This window comes from Taudactylus pleione, unplaced genomic scaffold, assembly GCF_031769625.1.
Source record: "Taudactylus pleione unplaced genomic scaffold, aTauple2 ptg003137l, whole genome shotgun sequence".
NCBI classification, from domain to species: Eukaryota; Metazoa; Chordata; class Amphibia; order Anura; family Myobatrachidae; genus Taudactylus; species Taudactylus pleione.
Window position 1 is genome coordinate 3,536,861 of NW_028287496.1, and position 18,387 is coordinate 3,555,247.

The 18,387-nt window shown below is 46.7% G+C and overlaps 1 protein-coding gene across 1 annotated transcript in view; it reads left to right on the forward strand.

Annotated features, from left to right (window-relative positions):
• The window catches only part of LOC148430837 (alpha-2-macroglobulin-like protein 1), a 630,872-nt gene that overhangs the window by 88,004 nt on the left and 524,481 nt on the right, over positions 1 to 18,387 (forward strand). The window contains exon 12 of the mRNA XM_088466430.1: positions 252 to 419. Within this exon, the coding sequence (XP_088322556.1) occupies positions 252 to 419 (168 nt within the window). The remainder of the gene's footprint in view (positions 1 to 251; positions 420 to 18,387) is intronic.

Here is an 18,387-nt window from a genome sequence, read left to right on the forward strand (position 1 = left end):
GTATATGTTTTTCAGTTTTATTCTCTTTCTTTGATCAAGAAAATTCCCTATTGTCTCATCTACTTTGTCCAATTAGATTATTATTGGTTTATTTGTAGGATGGACCATTTTTAATGTTTTGTGCATTTTGTTAAAGCCTGATTGGCATAAGAAGCCTTGCTGTAGCCAGCAATGCAGGAGGACCTATGGATAGGGACACACACCTACCTGAGCTTATACAGAGTTATAATCTTATTACTTCTTTTTTTCAGTTAGTCTTAGAGTCTTACGATGGAAAGCCCCTGGGGGGGCAGAAGGTGCACCTCACCGCCTCATTCAAAGGAGAGGCTGTGAAAGAGACATTTATTACAGACTCTGCGGGGGAGGTCTCATTCCAGTTATCTACCACGTCATGGGGCAAAACCGCTGTTACATTACAGGTGAGTGAGAAGGAGTAAACCATGGTGTTATCATAACTGAGATTCCCTTTCTGGTGCTGGAAATAGTCAGCCCACCACAAGCTGCAAACTCTCTTAGGGAATATTCATCATTGTGCCACGAATGTCACCCCCCCCTTTTACTTTGGCATTCATCTTCAGCGGATGCCAAATTACCAGAGCAATTCAGTATTGCTCCAGTATGGGGACAGCTACTTGGAAAATCAGCTGTCCCCCAGCCCAATAACTAACACTTTCGTTGTGGAGGACTAGCTTTCAACATTACCACTACTGGGTTTGACCTGAATTGATCCACGAATGATACTGCGCATACATGAACTCAGTTCACGCCTGCACACGTAGAGGGCTGGAGGGAGCAGAGGGATCCCTACAGACCTCCTTCCAATAGTATCAGGAAACTAAAGCTATGTGAAGATGGCATCAGTTCTGACAGCCAAACTCCGAAAACTTTCAGCAGTTTACGGGTTTGATGAATACCTGGTGGCTACATCGAGCCGCTAATGGTGAATGGGTCCATTAATTAAAACATGGGCATGTGTAAAGGGCCCTCTTCAGCTTAATGAATAGACTCTATTTATCTTTTACCAACCTAGGTAACTCTGCAATGATGCTATAGAAGGGGCTGCCTGTCAACTCTGGTGACGGCTATAGATGATGCTTCTTGGCTTCTGTACTGGATCAAAAAATCTCCTGTGTGGTAGTGTCTGCAGATTGTGTTACATAGTGAGCACTAATGTACAGTAAAAGCCACATACTGTACATCCAATTGGTCATCCTTATTACTGCTTCTGATGTGGTTCTCTGCTGGTCAGTGCTTAGTGTATCTGACTCTCTGCTGGTCAGTGCTTAGTGTATCTAACCCTCTGCTGGTCAGTGCTTAGTGTATCTAACCCTCTGCTGGCCAGTGCTTAGTGTATCTAACCTTCTACAGGTCAGTACTTAGTGTATCTAACCCTCTACTGGCCACCACTTAGTGTAACTAATCCACTGCTGGTCAGTGCTTAGTGTATCTAACCCTCTGCTGGCCAGCGCTTAGTGTATCTAACCCTCTGGTGGTCAGTGCTTAGTGTATCTAACCCTCTGCTGGTCAGTGCTTAGTGTATCTAATCCACTGCTGGTCAGTGCTTAGTGTATCTGACTATCTACTGGCCAGCGCTTAGTGTATCTAACCCTCTGCTGGTCAGTGCTTAGTGTGTCTAACCCTCTACTGTTCAGTGCATAGCGTATCTAACCCTCTACTGGCCACCACTTAGTGTATCTAATCCACTGCTGGTCAGTGCTTAGTTTATCTAACCCTTTGCTGGCCAGCGCTTAGTGTATCTAACCCTCTGCTGGCCAGCGCTTAGTGTATCTAACCCTCTGCTGGTCAGTGCTTAGTGTATCTAACCCTCTGCTGGTCAGTGCTTAGTGTATCTAATCCACTGCTGGTCAGTGCTTAGTGTATCTGACTATCTACTGGCCAGCGCTTAGTGTATCTAACCTTCTGCTGGTCAGTGCTTAGTGTGTCTAACCCTCTACTGTTCAGTGCTTAGCGTATCTAACCCTCTACTGGCCACCACTTAGTGTATCTATTCCACTGCTGGTCAGTGCTTAGTGTATCTTACCCTCTGCTGGCCAGCGCTTAGTGTAGCTAACCCTCTGCTGGTCAGTGCTTAGTGTATCTGACGCTCTGCTGGTCAGTGCTTAGTGTATCTAACCCTCTGCTGGTCAGTGCTTAGCGTATCTAACCCTGTACTGTTCAGTGCTTAGCGTATCTAACCCTCTACTGGCCACCACTTAGTGTATCTAATCCACTGCTGGTCAGTGCTTAGTGTATCTAACCCTCTGCTGGTCAGTGCTTAGTGTATCTAACCCTCTACTGTTCAGTGCTTAGCATATCTAACCTTCTACTGGCCACCACTTAGTGTATCTAATCCACTGCTGGTCATTGCTTAGTGTATCTGACTCTCTACTGGCCAGCGCTTAATGTAGCTAACCCACTGCTGGTCAGTGCTTAGTGTATCTAACCCTCTGTTGCTCAGTGTTTAGCGTATCACCCTCTGCTGGTCAGTGCTTAGTGTATCTAACCCTTTGCTGGTCAGTGATTAGTGTATCTAACCCTCTGATGGTCAGTGCTTAGTGTATCTAACCCTGTGCTGGTCTGTGCTTAGTGTATCTAACCCTATGCTGGCCAGTGCTTAGTGTATCTAATCCTCTACTGACCAGCACTTAGTGTATCTAATCCACTGCTGGTCAGCGCTTAGTGTATCTGACTCTCTACTGGCCAGTGCTTAGTGTATCTAACCATCTGCTGGTCAGTGCTTAGAGTATCTAACCCTCTGGTGGTCAGTGCTTAGTGTATCTAACATTCTACTGGCCACCACTTAGTGTATCTAATACACTGCTGGTCAGTGCTTAGTGTATCTAACCCTATGCTGGCCAGCACTTAGTGTATCTAACCCTCTGCTGGTCAGTGCTTAGTGTATCTAACCCTCTGCTGGTCAGTGCTTAGTGTATCTAATCCAATGCTGGTCAGTGCTTAGAGTATCTGACTATCTACTAGCCAGCGCTTAGTGAATATAACCCTCTGCTGGTGAGTGCTTAGTGTATCTAACCCTCTACTGTCCAGTGCTTAGTGTATCTAACCCTCTACTGGCCACAACTTATTGTATCTAATCCACTGCTGGACAGTGCTTAGTGTATCTGACGCTCTGCTGGTCAGTGCTTAGTGTATCTAACCTTCTGCTGGTCAGTGCTTAGCGTATCTAACCCTCTACTGTTCAGTGCTTAGCGTATCTAACCCTCTACTGGCCACCACTTAGTGTATCTAATCCACTGCTGGTCAGTGCTTAGTGTATCTAACCCTCTGCTGGTCAGTGCTTAGTGTATCTAACCCTCTACTGTTCAGTGCTTAGCGTATCTAACCTTCTACTGGCCACCACTTAGTGTATCTAATCCACTGCTGGTCATTGCTTAGTGTATCTGACTCTCTACTGGCCAGCGCTTAATGTAGCTAACCCTCTGCTGGTCAGTGCTTAGTGTATCTAACCCTCTGTTGCTCAGTGTTTAGCGTATCACCCTCTGCTGGTCAGTGCTTAGTGTATCTAACCCTTTGCTGGTCAGTGATTAGTGTATCTAACCCTCTGATGGTCAGTGCTTAGTGTATCTAACCCTGTGCTGGTCTGTGCTTAGTGTATCTAACCCTATGCTGGTCAGTGCTTAGTGTATCTAACCCTCTACTGACCAGCACTTAGTGTATCTTATCCACTGCTGGTCAGCGCTTAGTGTATCTGACTCTCTACTGGCCAGTGCTTAGTGTATCTAACCATCTGCTGGTCAGTGCTTAGTGTATCTAACCCTCTGGTGGTCAGTGCTTAGTGTATCTAACATTCTACTGGCCACCACTTAGTGTATCTAATCCACTGCTGGTCAGTGCTTAGTGTATCTAACCCTCTGCTGGCCAGCACTTAGTGTATCTAACCCTCTGCTGGTCAGTGCTTAGTGTATCTAACCCTCTGCTGGTCAGTGCTTAGTGTATCTAATCCACTGCTGGTCAGTGCTTAGTGTATCTGACTATCTACTGGCCAGCGCTTAGTGAATCTAACCCTCTGCTGGTCAGTGCTTAGTGTGTCTAACCCTCTACTGTTCAGTGCTTAGTGTATCTAACCCTCTACTGGCCACCACTTAGTGTATCTATTCCATTGCTGGTCAGTGCTTAGTGTATCTAACCATCTGCTGGCCAGCGCTTAGTGTATCTAACCCTCTGCTGGTCAGTGCTTAGTGTATCTAACCCTCTGCTGGTCAGTGCTTAGTGTATCTAACAACTGCTGGTCAGTGCTTAGTGTATCTGACTATCTACTGGCCAGCGCTTAGTGTATCTAACCCTCTGCTGGTCAGTGCTTAGTGTATCTAACCCTCTACTGTTCAGTGCTTAGCATATCTAACCCTCTACTGACCACAACTTATTGTATCTAATCCACCGCTGGTCAGTGCTTAGTGTATCTGACGCTCTGCTGGTCAGTGCTTAGTGTATCTAACCCTCTGCTGGTCAGTGCTTAGCATATCTAACCCTCTAGTATTCAGTGCTTAGCGTATCTAACCCTCTACTGGCCACCACTTAGTGTATCTAATCCACTGCAGGTCAGTGCTTAGTGTATCTAACCGTCTGCTGGTCAGTGCTTAGTGTATCTAACCCTCTACTGTTCAGTGCTTAGCGTATCTAACCCTCTACTGGCCACCACTTAGGGTATCTAATCCACTGCTGATCAGTGCTTAGTGTATCTGACTCTCTACTGGCCAGCGCTTAGTGTAGCTAACCCTCTGCTGGTCAGTGCTTAGTGAATCTAACCATCTGTTGCACAGTGTTTAGCATATCACCCTCTGCTAGTCAGTGCTTAGTGTATCTAACCCTTTGCTGGTCAGTGCTTAGTGTATCTAACCCTCTGGTGGTCAGTGCTTAGTGTATCTAACCCTCTACTGGCCACCACTTAGTGTATCTAATCCACTGCTGGTCAGTGCTTAGTGTATCTAACCCTCTGCTGGCCAGCACTTAGTGTATCTAACCCTTTGCTGGACAGTGCTTAGTGTATCTAACCATCTGCTGGTCAGTGCTTAGTGTACCTAATCCACTGCTGGTCAGTGCTTAGTGTATCTGACTATCTACTGGCCAGCGCTTAGTGTATCTAACCCTCTGCTGGTCAGTGCTTAGTGTGTCTAACCCTCTACTGTTCAGTGCTTAGTGTATCTAACCCTCTACTGGCCACCACTTAGTGTATCTAATCCACTGCTGGTCAGTGCTTAGTGTATCTAACCCTCTGCTGGCCAGCGCTTAGTGTATCTAACCCTCTACTGGTCAGTGCTTAGTGTATCTAACCCTCTGCTGGTCAGTGCTTAGTGTATCTAATCCACTGCTGGTCAGTGCTTAGTGTATCTGACTATCTACTGGCCAGCGCTTAGTGTATCTAACCCTCTGCTGGTCAGTGCTTAGTGTGTCTAACCCTCTACTGTTCAGTGCATAGCGTATCTAACCCTCTACTGGCCACCACTTAGTGTATCTAATCCACTGCTGGTCAGTGCTTAGTTTATCTAACCCTTTGCTGGCCAGTGCTTAGTGTATCTAACCCTCTGCTGGCCAGCGCTTAGTGTATCTAACCCTCTGCTGGTCAGTGCTTAGTGTATCTAACCCTCTGCTGGTCAGTGCTTAGTGTATCTAATCCACTGCTGGTCAGTGCTTAGTGTATCTGACTATCTACTGGCCAGCGCTTAGTGTATCTAACCTTCTGCTGGTCAGTGCTTAGTGTGTCTAACCCTCTACTGTTCAGTGCTTAGCGTATCTAACCCTCTACTAGCCACCACTTAGTGTATCTATTCCACTGCTGGTCAGTGCTTAGTGTATCTAATCCTTTACTGGCCAGCGCTTAGTGTATCTAACCCTCTGCTGGCCAGCGCTTAGTGTATCTAACCCTCTGCTGGTCAGTGCTTAGTGTATCTAACCCTCTACTGTTCAGTGCTTAGCATATCTTTCCATCTACTGGCCACAACTTATTGTATCTAATCCACTGCTGGTCAGTGCTTAGTGTATCTGACGCTCTGCTTGTCAGTGCTTAGTGTATCTAACCCTCTGCCGGTCAGTGCTTAGCATATCTAACCCTCCTCTGTTCAGTGCTTAGCGTATCTAACCCTCTACTGGCCACCACTTAGTGTATCTAATCCACTGCTGGTCAGTGCTTAGTGTATCTAACCCTCTGCAGGTCAGTGCTTAGTGTATCTAACCCTCTACTGTTCAGTGCTTAGCGTATTTAACCCTCTACTGGCCACCACTTAGTGTATCTAATCCACTGCTGGTCAGTGCATAGTGTATCTGACTCTCTACTGGCAAGCGCTTAGTGTAGCTAACCCTCTGCTGGTCAGTGCATAGTGTATCTAACCCTCTGTTGCTCAGTGTTTAGCGTATCACCCTCTGCTGGTCAGTGCTTAGTGTATCTAACCCTTTGCTGGTCAGTGATTAGTGTATCTAACTCTCTGACGGTCAGTGCTTAGTGTATCTAACCCTGTGCTGGTCTATGCTTAGTGTATCTAACCCTATGCTGGTCAGTGCTTAGTGTATCTAACCCTCTACTGGCCACCACTTAGTGTATCTATTAAACTGCTGGTCAGTGCTTAGTGTATCTAACCCTCTGCTGGACAGCGCTTAGTGTATCTAACCCTCTGCTGGTCAGTGCTTAGTGTACCTAACCCTCTGCTGGTCAGTGCTTAGTGTATCTAATCCACTGCTGGTCAGTGCTTAGTGTATCTGACTATCTACTGGCCAGCGCTTAGTGTATCTAACCTTCTGCTGGTCAGTGCTTAGTGTGTCTAACCCTCTACTGTTCAGTGCTTAGCGTATCTAACCCTCTACTGGCCACCACTTAGTGTATCTATTAAACTGCTGGTCAGTGCTTAGTGTATCTAACCCTCTGCTGGCCAGCGCTTAGTGTATCTAACCCTCTGCTGGTCAGTGCTTAGTGTATCTAACCCTCTGCTGGTCAGTGCTTAGTGTATCTAATCCACTGCTGGTCAGTGCTTAGTGTATCTGACTATCTACTGGCCAGCGCTTAGTGTATCTAACCCTCTGCTGGTCAGTGCTTAGTGTATCTAACCCTCTACTGTTCAGTGCTTAGCGTATCTAACCCTCTACTGGCCACAACTTATTGTATCTAATCCACTGCTGGTCAGTGCTTAGTGTATCTGACGCTCTGCTGGTCAGCGCTTAGTGTATCTAACCATCTGCTGGTCAGTGCTTAGTGTATCTAACCCTCTACTGTTCATTGCTTAGCGTATCTAACCCTCTACTGGCCACCACTTAGTGTATCTAATCCACTGCTGGTCAGTGCTTAGTGTATCTGACTCTCTACTGGCCTGCGCTTAGTGTAGCTAACCCTCTGCTGGTCAGTGCTTAGTGTATCTAACCCTCTGTTGCTCAGTGTTTAGCGTATCACCCTCTGCTGGTCAGTGCTTAGTGTATCTAACCCTTTGCTGGTCAGTGATTAGTGTATCTAACTCTCTGATGGTCAGTGCTTAGTGTATCTAACCCTGTGCTGTCTGTGCTTAGTGTATCTAACCCTATGCTGGTCAGTGCTTAGTGTATCTAAGCCTCTACTGGCCAGCACTTAGTGTATATAATCCACTGCTGGTCAGCGCTTAGTGTATCTGACTCTCTACTGGCCAGCGCTTAGTGTATCTAACATTCTGCTGGTCAGTGCTTAGTGTATCTAACCCTCTGGTGGTCAGTGCTTAGTGTATCTAACCCTCTACTGGCCACCACTTAGTGTATCTAATCCACTGCTGGACAGTGCTTAGCATATCTAACCCTCTGCTGGCCAGCACTTAGTGTATCTAACCCTCTGCTGGTCAGTGCTTAGTGTATCTAACCCTCTGCTGGTCAGTGCTTAGTGTATCTAATCCACTGCTGGTCAGTGCTTAGTGTATCTGACTATCTACTGGCCAGCACTTAGTGTATCTAAGCCTATGCTGGTCAGTGCTTAGTGTGTCTAACCCTCTACTGTTCAGTGCTTAGCGTATCTAACCCTCTACTGGCCACCACTTAGTGTATCAAATCCACTCCTTGTCAGTACTTAGTGTATCTAACCCTCTGCTGGCCAGTGCTTAGTGTATCTAACCCTCTGCTGGTCAGTGCTTAGTGTATCTAACCCTCTGCTGGTCAGTGCTTAGTGTATCTTATCCACTGCTGGTCAGTGCTTAGTGTATCTGACTATCTACTGGCCAGCGCTTAGTGTATCTAACCCTCTGCTGGTCAGTGCTTAGTGTATCTAACCCTCTACTGTTCAGTGCTTAGCGTATCTAACCCTCTACTGGCCACAACTTATTGTTTCTAATCCTCTGCTGGTCAGTGCTTAGTGTTTCTGACGCTCTGCTGGTCAGTGCTTAGTGTATCTAACCCTCTGCTGTTCAGTGCTTAGCGTATCTAACCCTCTACTGGCCACCACTTAGTGTATCTAATCCACTGCTGGTCAGTGCTTAGTGTATCTAACCCTCTGCTGGTCAGTGCTTAGTGTATCTAACCCTCTACTGTTCAGTGCTTAGCATATCTAACCCTCTACTGGCCACCACTTAGTGTATCTAATCCACTGCTGGTCAGTGCTTAGTGTATCTGACTATCTACTGGCCAGCGCTTAGTGTATCTAACCTTCTACTGGTCAGTGCTTAGTGTGTCTAACCCTCTACTGTTCAGTGCTTAGCGTATCTAACCCTCTACTGGCCACCACTTAGTGTATCTATTAAACTGCTGGTCAGTGCTTAGTGTATCTGACTATCTACTGGCCAGCGCTTAGTGTATCTAACCCTCTGCTTGTCAGTGCTTAGTGTATCTAACCCTCTACTGTTCAGTGCTTAGCGTATCTAACCCTCTACTGGCCACAACTTATTGTATCTAATCCACTGCTGGTCAGTGCTTAGTGTATCTGACGCTCTGCTGGTCAGCGCTTAGTGTATCTAACCCTCTGCCGGTCAGTGCTTAGCATATCTAACCCTCTACTGTTCAGTGCTTAGCGTATCTAACCCTCTACTGGCCACCACTTAGTGTATCTAATCCACTGCTGGTTAGTGCTTAGTGTATCTAACCCTCTGCTGGTCAGTGCTTAGTGTATCTAACCCTCTACTGTTCATTGCTTAGCGTATCTAACCCTCTACTGGCCACCACTTAGTGTATCTAATCCACTGCTGGTCAGTGCTTAGTGTATCTGACTCTCTACTGGCCTGCGCTTAGTGTAGCTAACCCTCTGCTGGTCAGTGCTTAGTGTATCTAACCCTCTGTTGCTCGGTGTTTAGAGTATCACCCTCTGCTGGTCAGTGCTTAGTGTATCTAACCCTTTGCTGGTCAGTGATTAGTGTATCTAACTCTCTGATGGTCAGTGCTTAGTGTATCTAACCCTGTGCTGTCTGTGCTTAGTGTATCTAACCCTATGCTGGTCAGTGCTTAGTGTATCTAACCCTCTACTGGCCAGCACTTAGTGTATATAATCCACTGCTGGTCAGTGCTTAGTGTATCTGACTCTCTACTGGCCAGCGCTTAGTGTATCTAACCCTCTGCTGGTCAGTGCTTAGTGTATCTAACCCTCTGGTGGTCAGTGCGTAGTGTATCTAACCCTTTGCTGGTCAGTGATTAGTGTATCTAACCCTCTGATGGTCAGTGCTTAGTGTATCTAACCCTGTGCTGGTCTGTGCTTAGTGTATCTAACCCTATGCTGGCCAGTGCTTAGTGTATCTAATCCTCTACTGACCAGCACTTAGTGTATCTAATCCACTGCTGGTCAGCGCTTAGTGTATCTGACTCTCTACTGGCCAGTGCTTAGTGTATCTAACCATCTGCTGGTCAGTGCTTAGAGTATCTAACCCTCTGGTGGTCAGTGCTTAGTGTATCTAACATTCTACTGGCCACCACTTAGTGTATCTAATACACTGCTGGTCAGTGCTTAGTGTATCTAACCCTATGCTGGCCAGCACTTAGTGTATCTAACCCTCTGCTGGTCAGTGCTTAGTGTATCTAACCCTCTGCTGGTCAGTGCTTAGTGTATCTAATCCAATGCTGGTCAGTGCTTAGAGTATCTGACTATCTACTAGCCAGCGCTTAGTGAATATAACCCTCTGCTGGTGAGTGCTTAGTGTATCTAACCCTCTACTGTTCAGTGCTTAGTGTATCTAACCCTCTACTGGCCACAACTTATTGTATCTAATCCACTGCTGGACAGTGCTTAGTGTATCTGACGCTCTGCTGGTCAGTGCTTAGTGTATCTAACCTTCTGCTGGTCAGTGCTTAGCGTATCTAACCCTCTACTGTTCAGTGCTTAGCGTATCTAACCCTCTACTGGCCACCACTTAGTGTATCTAATCCACTGCTGGTCAGTGCTTAGTGTATCTAACCCTCTGCTGGTCAGTGCTTAGTGTATCTAACCCTCTACTGTTCAGTGCTTAGCGTATCTAACCTTCTACTGGCCACCACTTAGTGTATCTAATCCACTGCTGGTCATTGCTTAGTGTATCTGACTCTCTACTGGCCAGCGCTTATCGTAGCTAACCCTCTGCTGGTCAGTGCTTAGTGTATCTAACCCTCTGTTGCTCAGTGTTTAGCGTATCACCCTCTGCTGGTCAGTGCTTAGTGTATCTAACCCTTTGCTGGTCAGTGATTAGTGTATCTAACCCTCTGATGGTCAGTGCTTAGTGTATCTAACCCTGTGCTGGTCTGTGCTTAGTGTATCTAACCCTATGCTGGTCAGTGCTTAGTGTATCTAACCCTCTACTGACCAGCACTTAGTGTATCTAATCCACTGCTGGTCAGCGCTTAGTGTATCTGACTCTCTACTGGCCAGTGCTTAGTGTATCTAACCATCTGCTGGTCAGTGCTTAGTGTATCTAACCCTCTGGTGGTCAGTGCTTAGTGTATCTAACATTCTACTGGCCACCACTTAGTGTATCTAATCCACTGCTGGTCAGTGCTTAGTGTATCTAACCCTCTGCTGGCCAGCACTTAGTGTATCTAACCCTCTGCTGGTCAGTGCTTAGTGTATCTAACCCTCTGCTGGTCAGTGCTTAGTGTATCTAATCCACTGCTGGTCAGTGCTTAGTGTATCTGACTATCTACTGGCCAGCGCTTAGTGAATCTAACCCTCTGCTGGTCAGTGCTTAGTGTGTCTAACCCTCTACTGTTCAGTGCTTAGTGTATCTAACCCTCTACTGGCCACCACTTAGTGTATCTATTCCATTGCTGGTCAGTGCTTAGTGTATCTAACCATCTGCTGGCCAGCGCTTAGTGTATCTAACCCTCTGCTGGTCAGTGCTTAGTGTATCTAACCCTCTGCTGGTCAGTGCTTAGTGTATCTAACAACTGCTGGTCAGTGCTTAGTGTATCTGACTATCTACTGGCCAGCGCTTAGTGTATCTAACCCTCTGCTGGTCAGTGCTTAGTGTATCTAACCCTCTACTGTTCAGTGCTTAGCATATCTAACCCTCTACTGACCACAACTTATTGTATCTAATCCACCGCTGGTCAGTGCTTAGTGTATCTGACGCTCTGCTGGTCAGTGCTTAGTGTATCTAACCCTCTGCTGGTCAGTGCTTAGCATATCTAACCCTCTAGTATTCAGTGCTTAGCGTATCTAACCCTCTACTGGCCACCACTTAGTGTATCTAATCCACTGCAGGTCAGTGCTTAGTGTATCTAACCGTCTGCTGGTCAGTGCTTAGTGTATCTAACCCTCTACTGTTCAGTGCTTAGCGTATCTAACCCTCTACTGGCCACCACTTAGGGTATCTAATCCACTGCTGATCAGTGCTTAGTGTATCTGATTCTCTACTGGCCAGCGCTTAGTGTAGCTAACCCTCTGCTGGTCAGTGCTTAGTGAATCTAACCATCTGTTGCACAGTGTTTAGCATATCACCCTCTGCTAGTCAGTGCTTAGTGTATCTAACCCTTTGCTGGTCAGTGCTTAGTGTATCTAACCCTCTGGTGGTCAGTGCTTAGTGTATCTAACCCTCTACTGGCCACCACTTAGTGTATCTAATCCACTGCTGGTCAGTGCTTAGTGTATCTAACCCTCTGCTGGCCAGCACTTAGTGTATCTAACCCTTTGCTGGACAGTGCTTAGTGTATCTAACCATCTGCTGGTCAGTGCTTAGTGTACCTAATCCACTGCTGATCAGTGCTTAGTGTATCTGACTATCTACTGGCCAGCGCTTAGTGTATCTAACCCTCTGCTGGTCAGTGCTTAGCGTGTCTAACCCTCTACTGTTCAGTGCTTAGTGTATCTAACCCTCTACTGGCCACCACTTAGTGTATCTAATCCACTGCTGGTCAGTGCTTAGTGTATCTAACCCTCTGCTGGCCAGCGCTTAGTGTATCTAACCCTCTACTGGTCAGTGCTTAGTGTATCTAACCCTCTGCTGGTCAGTGCTTAGTGTATCTAATCCACTGCTGGTCAGTGCTTAGTGTATCTGACTATCTACTGGCCAGCGCTTAGTGTATCTAACCCTCTGCTGGTCAGTGCTTAGTGTGTCTAACCCTCTACTGTTCAGTGCATAGCGTATCTAACCCTCTACTGGCCACCACTTAGTGTATCTAATCCACTGCTGGTCAGTGCTTAGTTTATCTAACCCTTTGCTGGCCAGTGCTTAGTGTATCTAACCCTCTGCTGGCCAGCGCTTAGTGTATCTAACCCTCTGCTGGTCAGTGCTTAGTGTATCTAACCCTCTGCTGGTCAGTGCTTAGTGTATCTAATCCACTGCTGGTCAGTGCTTAGTGTATCTGACTATCTACTGGCCAGCGCTTAGTGTATCTAACCTTCTGCTGGTCAGTGCTTAGTGTGTCTAACCCTCTACTGTTCAGTGCTTAGCGTATCTAACCCTCTACTAGCCACCACTTAGTGTATCTATTCCACTGCTGGTCAGTGCTTAGTGTATCTAATCCTTTACTGGCCAGCGCTTAGTGTATCTAACCCTCTGCTGGCCAGCGCTTAGTGTATCTAACCCTCTGCTGGTCAGTGCTTAGTGTATCTAACCCTCTACTGTTCAGTGCTTAGCATATCTTTCCATCTACTGGCCACAACTTATTGTATCTAATCCACTGCTGGTCAGTGCTTAGTGTATCTGACGCTCTGCTTGTCAGTGCTTAGTGTATCTAACCCTCTGCCGGTCAGTGCTTAGCATATCTAACCCTCCTCTGTTCAGTGCTTAGCGTATCTAACCCTCTACTGGCCACCACTTAGTGTATCTAATCCACTGCTGGTCAGTGCTTAGTGTATCTAACCCTCTGCAGGTCAGTGCTTAGTGTATCTAACCCTCTACTGTTCAGTGCTTAGCGTATTTAACCCTCTACTGGCCACCACTTAGTGTATCTAATCCACTGCTGGTCAGTGCATAGTGTATCTGACTCTCTACTGGCAAGCGCTTAGTGTAGCTAACCCTCTGCTGGTCAGTGCATAGTGTATCTAACCCTCTGTTGCTCAGTGTTTAGCGTATCACCCTCTGCTGGTCAGTGCTTAGTGTATCTAACCCTTTGCTGGTCAGTGATTAGTGTATCTAACTCTCTGACGGTCAGTGCTTAGTGTATCTAACCCTGTGCTGGTCTATGCTTAGTGTATCTAACCCTATGCTGGTCAGTGCTTAGTGTATCTAACCCTCTACTGGCCACCACTTAGTGTATCTATTAAACTGCTGGTCAGTGCTTAGTGTATCTAACCCTCTGCTGGACAGCGCTTAGTGTATCTAACCCTCTGCTGGTCAGTGCTTAGTGTACCTAACCCTCTGCTGGTCAGTGCTTAGTGTATCTAATCCACTGCTGGTCAGTGCTTAGTGTATCTGACTATCTACTGGCCAGCGCTTAGTGTATCTAACCTTCTGCTGGTCAGTGCTTAGTGTGTCTAACCCTCTACTGTTCAGTGCTTAGCGTATCTAACCCTCTACTGGCCACCACTTAGTGTATCTATTAAACTGCTGGTCAGTGCTTAGTGTATCTAACCCTCTGCTGGCCAGCGCTTAGTGTATCTAACCCTCTGCTGGTCAGTGCTTAGTGTATCTAACCCTCTGCTGGTCAGTGCTTAGTGTATCTAATCCACTGCTGGTCAGTGCTTAGTGTATCTGACTATCTACTGGCCAGCGCTTAGTGTATCTAACCCTCTGCTGGTCAGTGCTTAGTGTATCTAACCCTCTACTGTTCAGTGCTTAGCGTATCTAACCCTCTACTGGCCACAACTTATTGTATCTAATCCACTGCTGGTCAGTGCTTAGTGTATCTGACGCTCTGCTGGTCAGCGCTTAGTGTATCTAACCATCTGCTGGTCAGTGCTTAGTGTATCTAACCCTCTACTGTTCATTGCTTAGCGTATCTAACCCTCTACTGGCCACCACTTAGTGTATCTAATCCACTGCTGGTCAGTGCTTAGTGTATCTGACTCTCTACTGGCCTGCGCTTAGTGTAGCTAACCCTCTGCTGGTCAGTGCTTAGTGTATCTAACCCTCTGTTGCTCAGTGTTTAGCGTATCACCCTCTGCTGGTCAGTGCTTAGTGTATCTAACCCTTTGCTGGTCAGTGATTAGTGTATCTAACTCTCTGATGGTCAGTGCTTAGTGTATCTAACCCTGTGCTGTCTGTGCTTAGTGTATCTAACCCTATGCTGGTCATTGCTTAGTGTATCTAAGCCTCTACTGGCCAGCACTTAGTGTATATAATCCACTGCTGGTCAGCGCTTAGTGTATCTGACTCTCTACTGGCCAGCGCTTAGTGTATCTAACATTCTGCTGGTCAGTGCTTAGTGTATCTAACCCTCTGGTGGTCAGTGCTTAGTGTATCTAACCCTCTACTGGCCACCACTTAGTGTATCTAATCCACTGCTGGACAGTGCTTAGCATATCTAACCCTCTGCTGGCCAGCACTTAGTGTATCTAACCCTCTGCTGGTCAGTGCTTAGTGTATCTAACCCTCTGCTGGTCAGTGCTTAGTGTATCTAATCCACTGCTGGTCAGTGCTTAGTGTATCTGACTATCTACTGGCCAGCACTTAGTGTATCTAACCCTCTGCTGGTCAGTGCTTAGTGTATCTAACCCTCTACTGTTCAGTGCTTAGCATATCTAACCCTCTACTGACCACAACTTATTGTATCTAATCCACCGCTGGTCAGTGCTTAGTGTATCTGACGCTCTGCTGGTCAGTGCTTAGTGTATCTAACCCTCTGCTGGTCAGTGCTTAGCATATCTAACCCTCTAGTATTCAGTGCTTAGCGTATCTAACCCTCTACTGGCCACCACTTAGTGTATCTAATCCACTGCAGGTCAGTGCTTAGTGTATCTAACCGTCTGCTGGTCAGTGCTTAGTGTATCTAACCCTCTACTGTTCAGTGCTTAGCGTATCTAACCCTCTACTGGCCACCACTTAGGGTATCTAATCCACTGCTGATCAGTGCTTAGTGTATCTGACTCTCTACTGGCCAGCGCTTAGTGTAGCTAACCCTCTGCTGGTCAGTGCTTAGTGAATCTAACCATCTGTTGCACAGTGTTTAGCATATCACCCTCTGCTAGTCAGTGCTTAGTGTATCTAACCCTTTGCTGGTCAGTGCTTAGTGTATCTAACCCTCTGGTGGTCAGTGCTTAGTGTATCTAACCCTCTACTGGCCACCACTTAGTGTATCTAATCCACTGCTGGTCAGTGCTTAGTGTATCTAACCCTCTGCTGGCCAGCACTTAGTGTATCTAACCCTTTGCTGGACAGTGCTTAGTGTATCTAACCATCTGCTGGTCAGTGCTTAGTGTACCTAATCCACTGCTGGTCAGTGCTTAGTGTATCTGACTATCTACTGGCCAGCGCTTAGTGTATCTAACCCTCTGCTGGTCAGTGCTTAGCGTGTCTAACCCTCTACTGTTCAGTGCTTAGTGTATCTAACCCTCTACTGGCCACCACTTAGTGTATCTAATCCACTGCTGGTCAGTGCTTAGTGTATCTAACCCTCTGCTGGCCAGCGCTTAGTGTATCTAACCCTCTACTGGTCAGTGCTTAGTGTATCTAACCCTCTGCTGGTCAGTGCTTAGTGTATCTAATCCACTGCTGGTCAGTGCTTAGTGTATCTGACTATCTACTGGCCAGCGCTTAGTGTATCTAACCCTCTGCTGGTCAGTGCTTAGTGTGTCTAACCCTCTACTGTTCAGTGCATAGCGTATCTAACCCTCTACTGGCCACCACTTAGTGTATCTAATCCACTGCTGGTCAGTGCTTAGTTTATCTAACCCTTTGCTGGCCAGTGCTTAGTGTATCTAACCCTCTGCTGGCCAGCGCTTAGTGTATCTAACCCTCTGCTGGTCAGTGCTTAGTGTATCTAACCCTCTGCTGGTCAGTGCTTAGTGTATCTAATCCACTGCTGGTCAGTGCTTAGTGTATCTGACTATCTACTGGCCAGCGCTTAGTGTATCTAACCTTCTGCTGGTCAGTGCTTAGTGTGTCTAACCCTCTACTGTTCAGTGCTTAGCGTATCTAACCCTCTACTAGCCACCACTTAGTGTATCTATTCCACTGCTGGTCAGTGCTTAGTGTATCTAATCCTTTACTGGCCAGCGCTTAGTGTATCTAACCCTCTGCTGGCCAGCGCTTAGTGTATCTAACCCTCTGCTGGTCAGTGCTTAGTGTATCTAACCCTCTACTGTTCAGTGCTTAGCATATCTTTCCATCTACTGGCCACAACTTATTGTATCTAATCCACTGCTGGTCAGTGCTTAGTGTATCTGACGCTCTGCTTGTCAGTGCTTAGTGTATCTAACCCTCTGCCGGTCAGTGCTTAGCATATCTAACCCTCCTCTGTTCAGTGCTTAGCGTATCTAACCCTCTACTGGCCACCACTTAGTGTATCTAATCCACTGCTGGTCAGTGCTTAGTGTATCTAACCCTCTGCAGGTCAGTGCTTAGTGTATCTAACCCTCTACTGTTCAGTGCTTAGCGTATTTAACCCTCTACTGGCCACCACTTAGTGTATCTAATCCACTGCTGGTCAGTGCATAGTGTATCTGACTCTCTACTGGCAAGCGCTTAGTGTAGCTAACCCTCTGCTGGTCAGTGCATAGTGTATCTAACCCTCTGTTGCTCAGTGTTTAGCGTATCACCCTCTGCTGGTCAGTGCTTAGTGTATCTAACCCTTTGCTGGTCAGTGATTAGTGTATCTAACTCTCTGACGGTCAGTGCTTAGTGTATCTAACCCTGTGCTGGTCTATGCTTAGTGTATCTAACCCTATGCTGGTCAGTGCTTAGTGTATCTAACCCTCTACTGGCCACCACTTAGTGTATCTATTAAACTGCTGGTCAGTGCTTAGTGTATCTAACCCTCTGCTGGACAGCGCTTAGTGTATCTAACCCTCTGCTGGTCAGTGCTTAGTGTACCTAACCCTCTGCTGGTCAGTGCTTAGTGTATCTAATCCACTGCTGGTCAGTGCTTAGTGTATCTGACTATCTACTGGCCAGCGCTTAGTGTATCTAACCTTCTGCTGGTCAGTGCTTAGTGTGTCTAACCCTCTACTGTTCAGTGCTTAGCGTATCTAACCCTCTACTGGCCACCACTTAGTGTATCTATTAAACTGCTGGTCAGTGCTTAGTGTATCTAACCCTCTGCTGGCCAGCGCTTAGTGTATCTAACCCTCTGCTGGTCAGTGCTTAGTGTATCTAACCCTCTGCTGGTCAGTGCTTAGTGTATCTAATCCACTGCTGGTCAGTGCTTAGTGTATCTGACTATCTACTGGCCAGCGCTTAGTGTATCTAACCCTCTGCTGGTCAGTGCTTAGTGTATCTAACCCTCTACTGTTCAGTGCTTAGCGTATCTAACCCTCTACTGGCCACAACTTATTGTATCTAATCCACTGCTGGTCAGTGCTTAGTGTATCTGACGCTCTGCTGGTCAGCGCTTAGTGTATCTAACCATCTGCTGGTCAGTGCTTAGTGTATCTAACCCTCTACTGTTCATTGCTTAGCGTATCTAACCCTCTACTGGCCACCACTTAGTGTATCTAATCCACTGCTGGTCAGTGCTTAGTGTATCTGACTCTCTACTGGCCTGCGCTTAGTGTAGCTAACCCTCTGCTGGTCAGTGCTTAGTGTATCTAACCCTCTGTTGCTCAGTGTTTAGCGTATCACCCTCTGCTGGTCAGTGCTTAGTGTATCTAACCCTTTGCTGGTCAGTGATTAGTGTATCTAACTCTCTGATGGTCAGTGCTTAGTGTATCTAACCCTGTGCTGTCTGTGCTTAGTGTATCTAACCCTATGCTGGTCAGTGCTTAGTGTATCTAAGCCTCTACTGGCCAGCACTTAGTGTATATAATCCACTGCTGGTCAGCGCTTAGTGTATCTGACTCTCTACTGGCCAGCGCTTAGTGTATCTAACATTCTGCTGGTCAGTGCTTAGTGTATCTAACCCTCTGGTGGTCAGTGCTTAGTGTATCTAACCCTCTACTGG